The sequence below is a fragment of the Sebastes fasciatus genome, chromosome 7, assembly GCF_043250625.1.
Source record: "Sebastes fasciatus isolate fSebFas1 chromosome 7, fSebFas1.pri, whole genome shotgun sequence".
Lineage (NCBI taxonomy): Eukaryota > Metazoa > Chordata > Actinopteri > Perciformes > Sebastidae > Sebastes > Sebastes fasciatus.
The window spans coordinates 33572710-33591975 of record NC_133801.1 but is presented as its reverse complement, the minus strand read 5'-3'; the positions used below and the strand labels follow the sequence as shown (position 1 = coordinate 33591975).

Here is a 19266-nt window from a genome sequence, read left to right as displayed (position 1 = left end):
TTTGACGTTCGTCATTGGTCAACAAACATTTTGTTCAAAATAAATCATACAATCATTCATGGTTTCAGCCTATTCCACTGAAAACAGCTACTCGGATATTACAAATTCAAAGGTATAGCCTACTTTCACACACACAGCCTTTTCCTCATATTTACCTTAGCTGTAAACATTTAAACTATATGATACATCGTCTCAACCTAATAGCATCACTCTTTGTATCCATCCTCTTAACCCATTTATTTTGTTTTGTTTTATTTATTCTTTTGTTGACATGTATATCTTACGACACTTCCAGGTGTACTTGAAGGCGACATGCCCGTATGTTGATCCCGGCCCTCTGCTGGATGTGGCGGGAACAACCAGTACAACCAACCGGCCCCCCACCGGCCCCGTTGTCAAGGAACTGCGTCCCCGGTTGCTATCATGGAGGAAGACTGTACACAGACAGACTGAGGTAGCCCAGTTATTTCTGACTTTCTTTTAACCGACAAGAGAGGCGGTCATTCTTCAGGAGAAGTTGCTGCGATGTGGATCCGAGCATGTTTCTCTTCGTCCTGAAGATCGTTGAAGGAGTTTGACCGGAGCACTGCTGACGTTAGAACCGCTGACGTTAACGTTAGCAGCTAAAGCAGGACCCAACCAGCCGAGTTAGCAACCAGCTAGCAGCTCTGCAGGGAGCTGTAACTGGATGTCTGCCCGCTGTCAACAAGGACCTGCAGCCTCGGAGGATGCAAGTTGTTCAAGGCAACTTCTTCTTCCACTCGTATCCTACACACGTTGAGTTATTGATGCTGTAGAGTTCTTGTGTTACACGTCTAACTCCAGACTGAACTACTTCCACCTGTGTTCATATAGGCGAGTCAAAGTAACACTACTACAGTAGGCTGATGGAGAAATACTCCATAGGACTTTTACCTGCAACAGAGTATTTCTATATCATATTCTGAATCTGTAAAATTATTAAATCAATGTAGTGGAGTAAAAAGTACTATATTTCCCTCTGAGATGGAGTAGAAGTATCAGAACATGGAAATACTCAAGTAAAGTACAAGTACCTCAAAATTGTACTTAAGTACAGTACTTGAGTAAATGTACTTAGTCACTTTCCACCACTGAGTACATGTTATACTGTTGTGTTTTTCTAAGCATTCTTTACTGCTCCTGTTGGAATAAAATCATTGTTTATTATTTTAATAATTAATAACTATAATAATTATTTAACTGAAAAGTAGTAATGTGTTTTTGATATCTTCACTTTTGCATTAAATCATACCTGGATGTTTGCTGAAATTGATTGGATGGATGTGGCACATCCCTACCTAGAAAAATGTCCACCAGCTGCCACTGGTCCTACATTCAAAATGTTACTGAAGTAAAAGTACAAAAGTTAGCATTAAAATATAATGGAATTAGCTTGCCAATACTCAGTATGCAGACTGGTCCATTTCACAATAATTTGTATTGTATTATTGAATTAGAATAATTGATGCATTAGTGGGTACATCACTTTAATGTTGCAGCTGGTAAAGGTGGGATCAATAAAGTCTTATCTTTATCCATAATAATATATTTATCATTTATTTGTTGTATTAATATCTGAATCTGCAAAGTAAATAGTTACTAAATGTATCAAATACATATAGGGGGAGTAAAAAGTACAATATTTCCCTTTGAAATGTAGTGGAGTAGAAGGAAAAAATGGAAATACTCAAGTAAAGTACAAGTACCTCAAATGTACTTAACTACAATACTTGAATAAATGTACAACCAGCCTGTATAATTCTTGATAACTTAATGTTCAATCACTCAGGTCAAAGGTTACATTTAGGTGACCCATATCTACATTTAAAACTGCTCTCCTTAGCTGCTGACTTCCAGGAATTCGAGGCTGGGAGCTGATGGAGGCCTCGAAGCTGAGAGACAACTTTTGGTTGAAGAGCAGAAGTCATGCAGGTCCCGAGCTCGCAAGTTCTCCCTGGAGACCAACCGACGCAGGAAGTCAGTTTTAGTGTCTAATAATTATGCATTGTTGTTTTTATTTTAGCACTAATAGGATGTGTCATCTCAGTCTGCAGCCCAAACCTTCCCAGAGAGACACTTCTTTGTAAATTAAAAGGGGCATCTGCCATTTCTTCCTGGAAGCACATGCTGCTTTGTTGGTGCAGAGCAGGCACCTCCTGGACAGCAGCTTATGGTTCTGTCCTGGGCTTAACACCTTTGAGGGATGGATGGTGTTGACAGGATTTTGGAGTCTAGACCTGGAAATAGATCGGTTGGCCCAGAGGGTAACTGGGCCAGAGCAGTGACTGAAGCGTCACCTCTCTGACAACTAAAGCTGCTAAGTTCAGCACCGTGTGATGCTAAAATCCCTTACAGATATTAATAGCTTCTAAATTAGTGTTTCAATAGCTATCAGCGGAGGCTAAAAGTGAGTGTTGCTGTTTTTAAACTAAGAGCTTGAAAGAGTAGGTTAATGCAAGGATAGCTGTAGGTGGAGGTCCCATTTGTTGTGTAATATCAGAGACATATTTTGGTTTTCCAGAGGCAGGTGATAATTTAAATATAATGTAGGTTACAGTTATGTCAAGACCATGTACAAGAAAAGAAACCTACAGGTTATGTGTGTTATTTTAAAGGAGGGGACATATTAAAGGGGGTGGATAAGCTATCCCTTTAACATTACATGAAATGGAACTTGTTTTTGTTTCACCCTAGAAATGTGTCATGAACGAAAACTTTATGCACTGATCAAACTTTTAAAGACTAGTTTTACAGTTTATAAATCAATATTGAATGCAATATATCATATTTCTACATCAGCACACTGGTGCTGGTAACCAAAATACTGCCTGAGCACATTATTGCTTGTATGCATTTTTTATCATTGTTTTATATATATATTTTTAATAGTATCAGATAAGCAGAAAAGAAACATTTTAAAATTAAATTAAAGATGAATTATTGCAGCACACCAACAAAAAATATTTGATTGTAAAGCAATAACAGTATTTGGTTGCTTCCTTTCATGCCAGTGTAAACAAGGAGTGATTATGTACAAGTTATGTACATATTATTCCAAACTCTGCAGCTCCAATAAGATGCATTTATAAATACATATTTTAGATAATATACTGTATATACTGTTTATATATATTTGATATAATAAAGATTCCATTTATTTTTAATAGAACAGAGCCTATTCTGGTTTAAAAATGTACACTTCTTATTGACAGTGACTACCATTTTTGCCTATTTAAAAATAGCATTAATGCTGAACTTGATTGACCCTGTTGATGTTATTATTGGCTTCCTCTGTGAACCCAGTAGTGAGCTTTAATTTATTAATGACTGTGCTGAAAACATATCTCGATGAACAGACTCAAGTTTCTGTATCTAAAACATGGCCAGTCTACATTTAATCAATTAAAACGTGCCTCGGCGTCACGCTCTGCTCTCTCGTGGCTCAGGGCTCTGGAGGAGAGACGGAAGCAGTGGGACGTGCAGGAGCAACGGCTGATAGAGAACATCCTTAAGCAACGCAGACATCGAGTACAGGATGCGACGGAGCGCTTCCAAAGAGCCCATTTACCTCCTTCTCAGAGACGCAGACAATGTTAGTGATGTATCTTACGTATGCCTCTTACAACTGAGAAATAACACACAACAGTCTTAACACATTTCTGTTTATGCTTTCCTTTGTGGTGTTTTAGCTTTTAGAAGAAATGTCCCAAACATTGAAGATGCGCTCAATCAAATTCAAGGCTCCTTGAATTTATACACCCGGCAGTCCTCCTTCTTGTCCAGCAACTCTAACGTTAGCAGGTAAATTAATTACTCTATCATTCTCATGTGTCCATATAGCCCAGTCACTGCTGTTGTATTAATACTAGGGCTGTCAATCGATTAACATATTTAATCGAGACTAATTGCATGATTGTCCGTAGTTAATCGTGATTAATTGAAAAATTAATCACACATTTTTGTATCTGTTCAAAATGTACCTTAAAGGGAGATTTGTCAAGTATTTAATACTCTTATCAACATGGGTGCTTTATGCAAATGTATGTATATATTTATTATTGGAAATCATTTAACAACACAAAACAATGACAGATATTGTCCAGAAACCCTCACAGGTACTGCATTTAGCATACAAAATATGCTCAAATCATAACATGGCAAACTGCAGCCCAACAGGCAACAACAGCTGTCAGTGTGTCAGTGTGCTGACTTGACTATGACTTGCCCCAAACTGCATGTGATCATCATAAAGTGGGCATGTCTGTAAAGGGGAGACTCGTGGGTACCCATAGAACCTATTTTCATTCACATATCTAGAGGTTAGAGGTCAAGGGACCCCTTTGAAAATGGCCATGCCAGTTTTTCCTCGCCAAAATTGAGTGTAAGTTTGGAGCGTTATTTAGCCTCCTTCCCAACAAGCAATGGATTCCTGAGGTTTTCTAGTTTCATGGCAGTATCTTCACTTTAACTTTAAAACTGAGCCCGCTACAACCTAAAAATCGCATGGCGCATTAATGCGTTACAGAAATTAGTTAAACAAATTTGCGTTGACGAGTTATTATTGCGCTAACTTTGACAGGCCTAATTAAAACCTCATACTGTTACTCAAATTCTGGTGATATTTATGTTCATAACTTTTGATTTGTAATATATTTGTTGTGTAGCCTTTGAGAAATCACACATTGTTTTCATATTTTTCTGTTTTCTCCTAAAGAAGCTGCACTCCCTCTCCCAAGCCTCCCACAGTTTCTAAATCCTCCCACCGTCAAGCCCTTTCTGCTGTGGAGGCCTACACGAAACTGCTCCAGGAGCAGAGCATGACTTGCTTCAAGAGCAGTCAACAAACTGAAAAGACACAAGAGAAGCAGACAAAAGATCACAGTCCTCAGGTATGGTGGTTGTTTCATTTGAATGTGCAGGAAACAAAACATTTTGCTGGCAGTCTCACAATGAGGTGTTATTTCACCCCTGATTCATGTTTGTTTTTTTAGTAAGTATTAGAATTGTTATTCTAAAAAAAGTTATTTATGTCATTTTATTGTTGTATATGGGTTCCTTATGTTGTAAGATGCTGCATTGTCTCTCAAACACATATACACCGAGCCCACTAATACTGTGCGTCAATGGAGTGACCATTGTCTGCTGCTAAAAGAAAGAATCTCTGTGCTATAACCAGACTGCAATTTATCAAGTCTTTATTATTATATATTTTTTAATAATGCTATTGCATTAAATTCATGAATCAGTACACCCACAAAATGTCCAATATATTTGCATGTATTTGCAACTATTATTATTATATTTGTATTTTTTGTACACCCAGTGATTAAAACAGAAAAAGAGATCAAGAAAGAAAAGAGAAAAAATAAACACCATATTCATCCATATACAGTATACACATGCATACATACATATACACACATGTATGAACACAAATACTGTATGTATATGTGTATATATAGATTCATGCATGCATCCACAAATTGACTAAAAGGGGTGTTAATTTTGCTAACTAAAGACAACCAGACACACTATAAATAAATAAAACAATAAAATAAAGTAGAATAATATAAATAATAATAATAATAAAAGTTAAAATAAAAAATACAAAAAAATACAAAAGGGGGGGGGGATATACGTGTCTATTCCTCCTCTAAAATATGTAGTTATTTATCTATTTTAAGAAGTCTTTATTATTGATGATGTTAAACACTTGCTTGGCTACCATCTTGGGCAATTCAAATGCCTTTTTTTTGTATCTCACCCTACACAAGTAGACCCCTAGGGGGCAGCAGTGTGACATAATCGCTTTCCTGCACCAGAAACGGCCTTTTCGGCTGCCACTCTGCTGCCGCTGGCCTCAGCACTCAGCACCCACCCTGTGTTGAACTGTGTGTGTGTGTGTGTGTGTGTGTGTGTGTGTGTGTGTGTGAATAGTTGTGTAAAAAGTTTGATTTGTATCAGATTCTTGAGTTACTTTTGTGGAAAAAATTCCTGCCTCCGTGCTTGTTAGCGTGGGACTTGAATTGATATGCTTGATCGACTCTCTATTTTCTCTCAAAAGAAATGCTGATATCTGCATGACATATCAAATTTCTTATTGGAATATAGGTATAATGCTCCCCTCACACCTGACCTGTGCATATGACACGCATACTGATCCACTACCATTCCAAAGAGGAGGACATTTACACCAAACTTGTTCACAGATATGTCCGGTTTATGCAACTTTACTTCCTTATTTATCATTCACTGTGGGCTGTTTCGCAGATATGTTTACATGCCATGTTCAACATGGCGAATAAGGTATCTCTTCAAACATTTTACAGTGAAGCCTACTCTCTTGTCACTGCTGTAATATCTCAGCTCTGTTAACAAACTCTGGCATAAAGTGCACCTTTTATAACAGACACCTGATTCGTAATGACCCAAGAAAGTGAAGCAGGATCTCATATCCCTGCTGTTGACCAGAGTGGTTTTACAGGTCTGTTTACCCAGGTTGACCCTTTCTCAACAGCAATATATTTACATATGAACTACAGCCGAGCTAATGTAAAAAAAAAACACATACATAATCTTTTCTTTTTTTAATCACTTTTGTGTTTCAGACAATTGAATTTCCATCATGATCTTAACTGGTGTTGCACAGTTTAGGTGTGCTTACTATGAATGAAAATCACATTCAACCTGTCTTTAAATCTCAACGAATCATTGAGGGCATGCCCTAATTTTCATTGATGTTGAGAGTACAATAATACAGAATAAATACACACAAGAACATAATACATAATAATTAGTTAACAATAAGCAAACAACCAGACAACAATAGAACACTGTTAAAAACAGTTACATTCAAAAATGTAAAATCACCTATAGGTACAATTGTGTTAAGTGTTAATGTGTTTAATGTGTAAGTTTTCCAAGTTTTTGCAGCAGAAACACTAAAATCCGTTTCCCCAAATTTAGTGTTTGCACGCAAGACTTCAAGCGTTATCCAATCACTTGAACGAGTCGAATAATGACTATAGGACCAGTTTAATAAGGATGTGATGTATGATGGCAAGTTGCCATTAAGAGCTTTATAAATAAATAAAAAACAATGCCTATCACGTCTTACTGTTAGAGATGCCCACCCAACCTTTTCATACAAGATGTAATGATGAGTAGAATAACTGTCACCGGTAATAAATCGTAGGGCGGAGAGATAAACTGAACGGTTTGAGAGTGGAGGCAGAGGCGTGTCTATAGATAACGTCACCATAATCCAAGACAGAATATAGGATAATTAGTTCTGTTTATGTACAAATATCCAATTTTTTGTTGTAGCTTGCTGACAAGTGTGTCAATGTGAAATTTAAACGTAAGTTTTGGGTCCAGCCAAATACCAAGGTATTTATACTAGGGCTGTGCATTGGCATGAATCTGGCAATACAATACGTATCATAATACGGGGGTTACAATTCAATATATTGCGATTTATAACAATACTGTAAGCAAGGCGATATATTGTGATTTTTTTTTTTTTAGGAAAACTCATAGTATAAAGAACACACCATCATATGCATAAAATCTGAGTAAAACAAAGTTGACTTATTTATGCAATCAGAACAGTGGGATCTGCATTTGCATTTATCACAGTCCATGTAACATCCAGCATCATAGCACTACTACTGAGAGGGCACATATCTCTGCAAATCAAATACAATATTGACTGAGTTAATCTTAGGAGGCTTAGAAAACATATAATATATAAATATTAAAGATAATTATTAATATCAATAACATTTATTTTAATAAATTATCAATAATAATGGGGCACCAAATTATGTTGGTACATAAGCTCAAAAGACATTAAAATGGCCATCAAAGGTAGTTAAGAATTATCAAAATAATTATTAATTATGTTAAATAATATGATTTAATCTATATTAAATCACTTTGGGGCACCACTCTTTGAAACAAAAAGCAAATGGTCAATTAATGCAGTCTCATAAATAAGTCTCATAAAGTATACTATACTATCAATTTGGAACTCTGATTAATAATTAAATTAATAACTATAACCAAAAATCAACATATCAATAGCTAGTATCAGTTCATAGTGCTTTTCATAGCAGCGGTTGGTATTATTCACTCTTGATTTAATATGGATTAAATCATATTATTAAACATAATTAAATAATTATTTTTGATCATAATAGATCTTAATTACTTTTGATAACCGCTTTAATGTCTTGTGAGCTTATGTAACAACATCATTTGGTGCCCCGTTAGTATTAATATATATTGATCATTTATTAATATACATTTTATTGATATTAATAATTATCTTTAAAATGTTCTGATAACTAGATTAGCTCCTATCTGCGTCCCCAACACTAGCCCTCAACGTCTCTTTTCCACTCTCTCCCTCTCAAACACAAACAACTTTTATTTTAGATCTGTGTTATACTGTATATGGAAAATGTAAATCCTATTATTATATTTTACTCATCCCCTCTCTTTTGCTTCTATATTTCAGGACAGCCAACTGTCTGATTGCTGTAATTCTGAAAGCCTTTCAAGTAAGGACAGTTTGGAGAATGAGGAGCCCAACCACAGCACAAAAAATCTACAGTATCCCTATTCATCGTTCTGGTTTGACTCAAAGAAGCCCCATCCAGACCTGACGAAGCAAAATGATTTGTGTCCCACATCAGACATGACTTCTTTCTCTGCAATGATGCTTCTTGGTGATAACTTACCCCAATCAAGAAAACTGCAAGAACCTAAACAGAAAAGACAAGAGGACTGTGAGGGGCCTAACAATGAGATGCACATTTCTAAAGCTTCTTGGTTCACATCTGTTGAGCAAACACCTAAAACAGAGAGCCAGCCTGCTCTGCACAACGGCAACTTATTAACTCTTTGTGAAATGATTAGTGCACACCCAGAGCACTTTGAGGTAAACTCCTCACAAAACAGTCCCAGTGACAACATCGCCGCTACAAATAGCAACACAGCACTCCAGTCTTCGTGTCCTAAACAAAAGGCTCTGTTGGATCTCGGGCAGAAGGGTGTCCATGATGACAGACAATTAAAACATCCATCAGCTACAGAAATTCTTTTGCCTGCCAAAAATGGCAACAGCAAAGACATTTTATTTGGGGCTCCCCCAAAGCCCAATATTTTCTTGAACGATAGCACGACAGATAATGCCTCACAAGAAGGAACTCTTCAGCAAACAGGAAAAGAGAACCACAATCTGTCATCCCAGAGAGAGCCTAGTGCTTCCATAAACAACCTCAATAAGGTTTCAAATCCAGAGCCCAAAACTGAGAAGCCTGTTAATGCAGCATCGCTGCAAAACACATGCCTTTCAAACATTCAATCAGACACTCTTAAGTGCCTTAAGTGTCCTGAGGGGGCAGTGCAAAATATGCCTGTTTCAGTGAGGACACCTCATTCAGTGTGTGGAGTCAGATTCATTAAAGGAATCCTTAAAAAGCAGTCCAAATATATGCCAGGAGATACCGCGTGTGTGTACGGCGCAGGACATTTGACCTTTGCAAAACAAGTAGCTTTAGCGATCAGAGACAGTGTCGAATTGACTCGGACAAAAACTAAGGATGTGGAGGGCAACAGCACCGTCAAAAAGAAGCTACGCTGGTTCGATGAGGTCCATGTGGAACAAGAGGACAAAGAACAGAACATAATGAAACAGATGAAAGGCAAATCTTTCAATCTCTCTCACTCAAATGACAACTCAGAGGACCACCGGCTAAGTCTCACCACAGTCTCAGGGGCTTCCAAGTCTGGACCCGGCGTGACCCCTCCAGCCTCCACTGGTTATCACTTTACAAAGCAAGCGTGGGCAGATGTTGGGGTTCAAGTCAGCTTGCCCCAAGAACGAGCGGACGAGGTCAAGGTGCCGCGGAGCAGCACCAGGACCAGTGGCCCCAAGGTCCCTCGGAGGGAGCGCTCTGCCAGAGCCGGAGCGGGTCCTGTTTCCTCGCGGACTAGAAAGGGCACCGTCATACGACCTCAATCTGCCACCGAGGTGAGTCAGATTGCCAAAACCCAAGGGAAGATCATGGTACCCCGCCCACCTCCTAGGATGGAATCGGAAAAGACGGCGAACACTAAGACTCCATATGGCGTGGATCATGCTGGTGTCAAATGTAAACAAGCTCTGGCTGAGCAGGCCCTGCACAAGGACAACTCAGAAGGCTTTTTCTCACCTTACACACATAATGTCATTACAGCAGATAGTGCTGTTATGCACACGGCCCTGCCTCCCTCGTATACCTACACAATCTCAAAGGGCACGCCCAGCTCCGGTCATCGGGACACTCAGGGCTGCAGCAGAAGAAGAGGGGTGGTGTACAATGAAAAAGGCCTCTGTTTAGACTGCACTCCCACAGATGAGGAGATCTCACAGCTCTGGCACGGTGTCCGCAGTGCCTTAGCCACCAAGGACGGTAATGTATATTTTGGCTGACAGCCCCCTCACACAGCTTAGGCTTGGTCCGTGTGTCTGCAGAGATGTGTCAGTTAGATTTACACGCAGTTTCTCTCAAGCTTCTTTGTTTCTAACCATCAGCTAAAATAACAATCCCAGTGATCCTTTGAATCCATCTTTTTATCTGTAACTGTCCTCTTAATCACATTGAAAGAAAACTGCACTGAATGAGCTGTATGATGTTGGTGTGACTGCCAATTTGCAAAGTTGTTTAAGATTCCCAAGAGACCCCTTTTCAGTGGAAAGCTATTTTTCATAATTTGCATCAATATGCCACGTCTTCTTTTCTGTGTTTACCGCTGTTTACCAATTTATTCAAATTGATCCGTCAGTGAAGCTGAAGTCTTGCTTACGTGTCTTGAGAAAAACAAGCCAGTAATATCTGGAAAAGTGGACTTAGTTGACCCTGAAATCTTCCTGCCTCACAATGGCTCGTTGTGTGCCTTGCCTCAAGCCAGTGCCAATCTGTCCCATGTTACCATCAGACATAATAGTCTCATCAGAAGTGAGTGGCTTCTTTCTTACCTCTTCTACTGGTGAGATTAAACGTTGGAGCTAAGCCACATTTTCCCAATGCATCAACAAATAATATATAAAGCAGCAGTGGGTAGAATTGGAGTAAATATGATTTTTAAAAAAGTGCTATATCTTGACAGTAGTACATGACACAGGTGATCTGAAAAAAACTGTGTGCCTGTGTCCTCCGGTGCTCCTAACGGCATCTGCAAGATTTCAGACCGGAGGAAAACAACCAATCAGAGCCGAGCTGGAGCCTTGCTGTCTCTGAGCAGCGGTCCGATCAAACGGTCAAACTGGGCGGCGCTGATCAAATATGAATCAATATTCTGTTACTCTAATGCCTATTTCTCGCCTCAAACAAGAAACATCTTGTAGTGTACTGTTTAGCTGTAAAATGAGAAAGTTTATGACCCGGCCGCCATGTTGAGATCAGTTGAGGAAATACCATGCACCGCCCACCAGCTGTAGCACAGCCAATAAGTACTCTCTCTCTCTCTCTCTCTGAAATGACCTGTGATTGGCCAAAGTCTCCCGTCACAGGCTAGATTTTTTAAAGCCTGAAAACAGAGCCAAGAGGAGGTGCAGAAGTCTAGTTTTCTCTCAGAACTCTTGAATTACAATATGCTGAAAGTTTTTTTTTCCCAATGATGCCAAAAACATTCTGCCTATTGCAGGTTTAATTTGAGCATCTTCATATATTCACACACACACTATTGTTTAAATATCACCTGAACAGAGCTTAGCTGCAAAATTTAGACAACATATTCAATTTAGCTTGCAATATCAATTTTGGCAGTACAAACGGAAAGCTATGAGTAGTGGAAGTAACAAATATTAAAGCTTAAGAGCAAATATGATTAAAAAAAGTTATTTTTATAAAACGGTCGCTATATCGGGACAGTAGTTAATGGAACAGGTAACCTGAAAAAAATCATGTGTCTCTTTGTCCTCCGGTGCTCCTAATGGCATCTGCAAGATTTCACAGACCGGAGGAAAACAAGCAGTAAGAGCTGATCTGAGGTCTGCTGTCCAGCTGCTGTCTATGAGAGCCGGCTGCCAATCACTCGCGAACTCCGACCAAGCGGTCAAACTAGGCAGCGCTGATCAAATATGAATCAATATTCTGTTACGTTAATGCCTATTTCTTTCCTCAGATGTTTTCAGAATCATCTTGTAGTGCACGGTTTAGCTGTAAAATGAGAAAGTTTGTGACGCCGCCACCATTGTGAAATCTGGTGAAGGAACGCCAAGTTCCAGTCACATGACCGTAGCACAGCCAATAGGAACGCCCTCTTTCTGAAATGACCTGTGATTGGTCAAAGTCTCCCGTCACGGGCTAGATGTTCTAAAGCCTGAAAACAGAGCCATGAGGAGGTGCAGAAGTCTAGTTCTCTCTCAGAACACTTGAATTACAATATGCTGAAAGGTTATTATGGAATTTTTGCCCAATGATGCCAAAAATATACTGACTACTGCAGCTTTAAATCATAAAAATGGAGTTGATGAAAATGCATGTGAAATGAAAAATGGTGGTCAAGTGATTTGATTAATTTAAAGCCAGTCTGACTAAAACAGTCGTGATATGATTAAAGCAGAGCCATGTTTCATAATTTTCCCCCATCTTTCTTTCTTCGTTCACAACAAAAAATTGCCATTTATCATTTAAGGAAAGTGGCCTCAAGGGTGGAAGAAACCAAAAAGTATTTGAAGAAAAGGGAAGTGATGAAAATGTATGTGAAATGAAAAATAGAGAGATAAATTCTCAATTGATTTGATAAGCTTGATTGACATTTTATTTGAAACAGCGTTGCTCTGATAATCAACTGTCGACCATTCATCATTCACAAACACCCAGCTGACGTTTACAGCACGCAGTTTTTGTTACTTCCGCCATATCAAAAAAGAAAAAGAACACACCCACTCAGCGAACCGCTCTACTCTCGACTTCTTCTGGCAGTGGGCGTAGTTTTTGATTGACATTTAGGACGGAGGTGACAAAAATTGGGTGTTGTCAACGATAAATGTCAGTTGGGTGTTGTGAATGATGAATGGTCGACAGCATTTTTATCAATTAATTTTTGTTACTTCCACCCCTCATAGAAAGCCCTAACAAAACTGGGAACAACTGTTATAGTGAACTGTTATAAAGTGGTATCTTTTCTTGCATATTAAGGAAAAAATATGCAGTTCTTATTCACAAGCTTAACATTATGTATTGTGATTTTCAGTCATCTCTATTGCAGGCGTTAAGAGAGAAACAATTTAGCTTTGTATCCTCTTTAGAGGATCACAGAGAGGGCTCACCACATACTAATTAACATTATCATTCATGTTGATGTAGTTATGTCATCTTCTTTCAGCAAAAGCCATGCTGGGAAGACAGGCCGTGGATGGTGGGCGAGTTGTGAGGAAACCCTGCGTGGAGCAGAGCAGACAGCCTCCCGGCTCAGGGAGCAGAAGGCTTCCTCAGGTACACGCATGCAGTCGCCCTGTGGGGAGGAAGAGTGAGAATAATTGCTAAAGATCAGTAAATGGGTGTGTTTGAACTCGTTGAATCAGTTTCGCCGTCCCTTTCATGCCGTCCTCAGTGTTTCTAAAACTGACTAGACGACACGTTTTATGCTTCTCAAGACGAGACTTACCGGATGGACTTGAGCTGTCGGGGTTTTACAAAAAAAGATAAGCGTTGATGCATAATGTTTTTGTTTACAACTTGCTCTACCTGTTCTTGTGCTTTATGCCTATCACCTCGATTTTTTTTGCAGCGTACTATAAATATAAATGCATCTAACACTTACACATGTTCATTTTGTTTTGTGTAGCCAACAAAACCGACCACAGAGCCAGTAAGACTGTTTTCCAGTACTTACAACATGGCCTTTGCAGATGAAGGTATTGTGTTCACACTGTGTGCCTGTGTTTATGTTACTATAGTTCAAACTAACTTTTAATTTCCATAACTGCCAGCATTACAAAAATGTCTGTCTTCTGTTGAGTTCAACATTTCATAGGACTTCTCTACTGCATGTATTTTATTTAAAGGACCAGTGTGTAACAATTTAGGGGGATCTATTGGCAGAAATGGAATACAATATCAAATTCCTTTAGTGTAACATCACCTGAAAATAAGAATTGTTGAGTTTTTGTTATCTTAGAATGAGCCGTTTATATCTACATAGGGAGCGGGCAAGGCCTATGAAAAGGAGGCTGGGTCACGGGCGGACATGGGTCTTGGGGTATGGGGTATTACACATGCGCAGTGTAACAGAAGCTGCGGTCGCGCGTTGCGATTGGCTCAATTTCGGCGAGTGCAGGCGAGATTTTACTGCGCATGCGTTATACCCCCGGAGATATGACGCGTGACCCAGCCCCCTTTATATAGGCCTTGGGAGCGGGTCCCCTCGCCATGGAGTCCGCCATGTTGCACCGCCATGTTTCTACAGTAGCCCAGAACGGACAAACCAAACAATGTTAACTTTTCCTGCTTGGGCCGGAGTTGATAATGTTACTCGCTCCCATCGCCGCCGCTCTCTCTTGCTTCACCACTCACTTCCCACGTATACACACACACACACACACACACACACACACACACACACACACACACACACACACACACACACACACACACACACACTAATCACTCTACTCCTACAACAACTGGCTCTAGAGAGGGCCATTCACGTTTTTGCATCGGCGATCGTAGCAATTGTACAAGCTTGGCACACGGGAGAATTTGTAATCTGCAACCTCACTGTTAGATACCGCCAGATCCTACACACTGTTCCTTTAATGTATAACCGAAAAGAACCCAAAGCACCCAAAAGTTTTTTAGGCATAATGTGAAAATAAAATGAATAGTCTGAGCCAATATCGTTCTCAATCATTTTTGTAGTACAACAGGGACACCAGAAATGTACAAAGACAACAGCACAGCTGTATTTTACACATAAATGTATACAAAATAACAACAAAAGTAGAGAGCAAACAGGTGAGAATGCATGCGTTTTGATGTGACTTTGACTGCTCTCAGGGTTGGTGAGTGCAGCCCAGTTACACCTGGCTGAAGTACATGCTGGAGGCCAACTGGAAGAAGCGGATATTGTGGCTGCCGTGGAAACAGCCCAAACACAGAGGCCTGGCACAGTGAAGCAGCGCAGCCCACAGCAGGGACTCACTGCCATTTCCATGGAAGAGCATAAAATCCTCCTGTCTCTGGACAGACTCAACCACCAGCTGCACTGTGAGTGATCACTTTGTAAAGGCTGTTTGTAATAGACCAGAACGGATCGACCAGATTGTTGTGATCTGCAGAAAATGTGTTGTCATTTCAATGCAGAATAACCACTCCTGCCTGTTTCTGTTTGTAGGTGTGCGGGAACACGTGGGGGGTAATACTGGCACGTGTGGTTTCGTACTTATTGATGCGCCCTCTGTAAGTATGAGTTTCTAAGGGATTCGTTGCTTGCATCAACACATAAAAATGACTTTGTTGAACATGTTTCATTACTGACCTTCTTCCACTGTTTTCAGACGAGGGAAGTGAAAGTCACAAACCATCACAAGCATCGTGCATCCTCAGCTCCCAACCGCTCTCGGTACCAGAAGAAATACTGACTTACAGCGTGTGTGGTCCACAGTGGTCTTCTCTCCCATCAGTGCATTATACCTGTCCTGTCACACTGTATAACCAACCACTTTATTGCCTCGTAAAATTAAGTTTAGTCATATGCACGCTTGTGTATCTTCAAGATCTAAGAGATCAGCAGCAATGGACTGTAGAGGCAATAAAACATATCAGCAAAATTAGACTTTTTAAGTTGGTGAGTTGAAATTAGTTTTGTATTTTTGCCATCTGCTTGGACAAAAACACATTACTGAAAGACATATTTTAGCTTTTGTTAAGCAATCAATTCAAAGTGCCTTTAAAAAATGATCAATTTGTTTTTTTAATTCACAAATGGAAAAAAAGACACGTGACCAGAATTACCTGCAAAAATATACACTGTAGATTTATATAAGATTTATTTTCAAAGCTGTCTCATTCTGTATTTATTTTATATAGTAAAACTATTATCTGATGGAAACTATTTTGGGACCGTGTTGACAGTGAACTAAATAAAGCTTGTTGTCAAGTACTGATAAACTGTCTGGGTGCGGTGTGTTTAGCAGCATTAGTATTTCCTCAATGATGCATGGAGCAGCAGTCAATAAATGGACTGGGGGAGCGGAAATGGGTTGTAGAGAGAAGTGTTGCAACGTTGAAGGTGTGTTTCTTTGATGGCTGCAGGAAGGATGATTATATCTTGTGCAGTAGACTCAACCTACTGGCTCAACAAGGTGAGCCATTGCCAGAGGCCTCCCAGCCTTCTGTTGCAATTACATCTACCCTGAACTTTACTCTTGCTTTAGGTCCTATTCCATTTAATTGTGTCCTTAAATTAGAGCAGCAACATCAGTAGACTAAATGGTTATTAATTAAATGTTTCTCCATCTCCCTTGCCCAAAAATAGGCGTAAAAAAAAAACCTGCAAGGATTATTGATGTGAGTTCAGTTGCCCCTCCTCCACTAGCATGTCTGGCTTTGCCCCTTAGTCAACCTGCTAGGACTTGCTCCAAGAGGTTGGAGGAAGCCCGAGCTCATTTGAAGAGTCGGGCTTCCATCGGTGATGACATTTTTGTTGGGTTTAACTGCAGGTTTCTGGTTCTATGCATGCATACATTCTTGAGCGTTTCAACAAGGAGCTGTAAACAATGATGTGAATGTGGTGTCTCTCTGCCGTGTAGTCATGCATCATGTCCTTGTTATCTTACATGAAAACTGAGAAGAGACGCAAAGAGAGGAAATATGCTCAGCTTTGGTGTATGATGAATGCCTGCAGCAGCAGAGGCCTGTTGAGGAGTCGTGTGTGTGCAAAACAATTCTCTAGTAAAACGGACAAAAGATGTCCACTGTGGTTATTTGAGGAGGGACATCAATGTCACTTGTAAACTAATGGTCATAAGGTGAGAGAGGAACACACCGACACTTTATCTGGATAGGTCAATGCTGATATTTAAAGGTGCTATTGATAACATTCAGCCACTAGATGTGGCATTCTCCCTCCCCCGTTCCATTGCATTCACTTCACAACAAGTCGTTGCCAGGTACTTATACCATCAATCTCAGCCATGTATCCGTTTTTTCCGCACTAACTGACGTCCCAGAGATACCACGTGATACCAATGTTGTTTTACTATTGGCTCACAAGCCTTGTTAGAAGGGAGAACCAAACGTCAGATATCTTCCACAGAGATAAACAAAACATTCATTTTGGACCCGCCAAAATTTAAATTTTTTTTTTTTTTCAGGAAAAGCTGTTCTTTTATTTGGCACCTTTCAGAAAGCTCTGTGGATGTATTATTATTTTTATTTTTTTTCAATATTTGTGTACATAAGCACATGCACAGATCAAGGAAACAGTAAAATGATGTACAGTAAGAGTTCATCTGTGCAAACTATCTCCAAACTTTTACTCTGAATACTCTTCTGCAGGTTTTCTCTGAAATCTGTTCCCTTTCGCCTACAACCAGAGTCATTATGCTGTACAATGGTGAGCTTAATGACATTTAAGCCTTTAACCAGCACAACACCCAGAAACTCAACAAGAAAGGGCAAGAGTGCTGAAAATAAAGAAAAGACTTTTCCACAGATGCAAGTTCGAGCTTGTGCTTTGGTCCGTTGTGGAGCTTAATCTTGTGTTTTTTTACAGTCCATTTAACATGCAGTGAATGAGTGTCTGGTCTGGCTCGGTGTCTGTTAAACTCAATACTTAGTTGGATGCATGTAAAGAGATAAAACTGACTTGATAGTAGGTTACAACAGGTTATTTTTGACAATATTGCATATGAAGACAAAATCCTGAAATGAATGTGGTAGCAACTAGTTGGTTTCAGTTTTACTTCGTCATAAAACAACATGCACAGGTTTGACCGAGTTGAGTTATAAAATGGAGGAAAGGAAATCAAGATTATATGCAGAAAACTGAAAATGTATATATGATAAAAACAATAGTAATTATATATGATACAAACAAAAGCTGTCTCTATGCCCCCCATGGAAATAAGTTACTGAAAGTTACTGAAAGTAACTTATTGGGGGTCCTCACTATATATTGTACTTATGATGATAATAATAATAATAATAATGATAACTTTACTTATATAACACCTTTCAAAACAAGGTTACAAAGTGCTTTACAATAAAAGCAATTAACATGCAGAACTTAAGATCTAAACAAGATAAAATCATATAAATAGTTACAACAATGCATGTCCCATATTCCCACAAAGGTCCCATATTGTAAAAAGGGAGATTTGTATGTCTTTTAAATTATAAAGCAGGTTTAAGTGATATATAAATACTGTGAAAGTATCAAAACACTCAAATCCATGGAGAAATACACACAGTCCGTATTCAGGAACTGTGCGTTTGAAACATGCCGTTAGGATTTCTGTCCATTTGTGATGTCACAAATATACAATATTTAGACAGATTTCACAGTTTTAAACGTAAACATTCTAAATGTGTCCCAGTTTATTCCCTGTTGCAGTGTATGTGAATGACATCAGCTGACAGGATGTAAACATGGACCCAAGCTGTTTCCTAGCAACGCAATTCCATTAAATGGCACTAAAACGGAGTGTTTCAGACAGAGAGTAAATACAGGTATATTCAGACAGACAGTATGAGAAAAATAATGTGTTTTTTGAACATTAAAGCCTGTAAACATGTTCTAGTAGAAACACAAAATACAAGCATGAACCTGAAAGTGAGCATGAGGGGACCTTTAATAAGAGATTTAAAGGAAGACACTGAGTTTGGAGTTCCACAGCTGAGGAGCTCTGTCAGGAAAAGCCCAGTCATCATTGTTGACAACTTGATTCATTCATTTTTAAGGGAAGGCAGACAGAAATATGTGGCACTATTGTCTTCGTTACATTAATGCCAGTAAAGCACGTTGAATTGAATTGCATTTGATTTGATTTAATTTAATTGAGAGAGAGAGAGAGGGAGAAGGAGAGTCAAACGTCTGCCTGTTTATTATGATCTACTCCCATAGACTGTACCCATCACAGACTGTAGGGGGCACTCAAGCTCCCATCTGCCCAGCTGTCTGTAGCAACACCGTGCGTCACTATATCCGATAATAACACCAGACCAAAGCGCTTTAACCAGGGAGGAC

At 39.3% G+C, this 19266-nt stretch overlaps 1 protein-coding gene across 3 annotated transcripts; it reads left to right on the top strand.

Annotated features, from left to right (window-relative positions):
* Positions 1 to 298: 298 nt before the first annotated feature.
* cep126 (centrosomal protein 126) lies at positions 299 to 16557 on the top strand. 3 transcript variants are annotated; one of them, XM_074640424.1, is made up of 12 exons: positions 302 to 763; positions 1879 to 1998; positions 3468 to 3613; positions 3711 to 3822; positions 4736 to 4910; positions 8543 to 9405; positions 9457 to 10481; positions 13402 to 13511; positions 13864 to 13933; positions 15075 to 15284; positions 15412 to 15476; positions 15575 to 16547. In XM_074640424.1, the coding sequence occupies exons 1-12, from the start codon at positions 729 to 731 to the stop codon at positions 15656 to 15658; spliced, it is 3015 nt and encodes a 1004-aa protein (XP_074496525.1). In that variant the 5' UTR covers positions 302 to 728; the 3' UTR covers positions 15659 to 16547. The 3 variants fall into 3 exon arrangements, with proteins under 3 accessions (XP_074496526.1, XP_074496524.1, XP_074496525.1); XM_074640423.1 differs by having other exon boundaries at positions 301 to 763; positions 8543 to 10481; positions 15575 to 16557; XM_074640425.1 differs by lacking the exons at positions 13864 to 13933; positions 15075 to 15284; positions 15412 to 15476; positions 15575 to 16547 and adding an exon at positions 13630 to 13857 and having other exon boundaries at positions 299 to 763.
* Positions 16558 to 19266: the final 2709 nt, after the last annotated feature.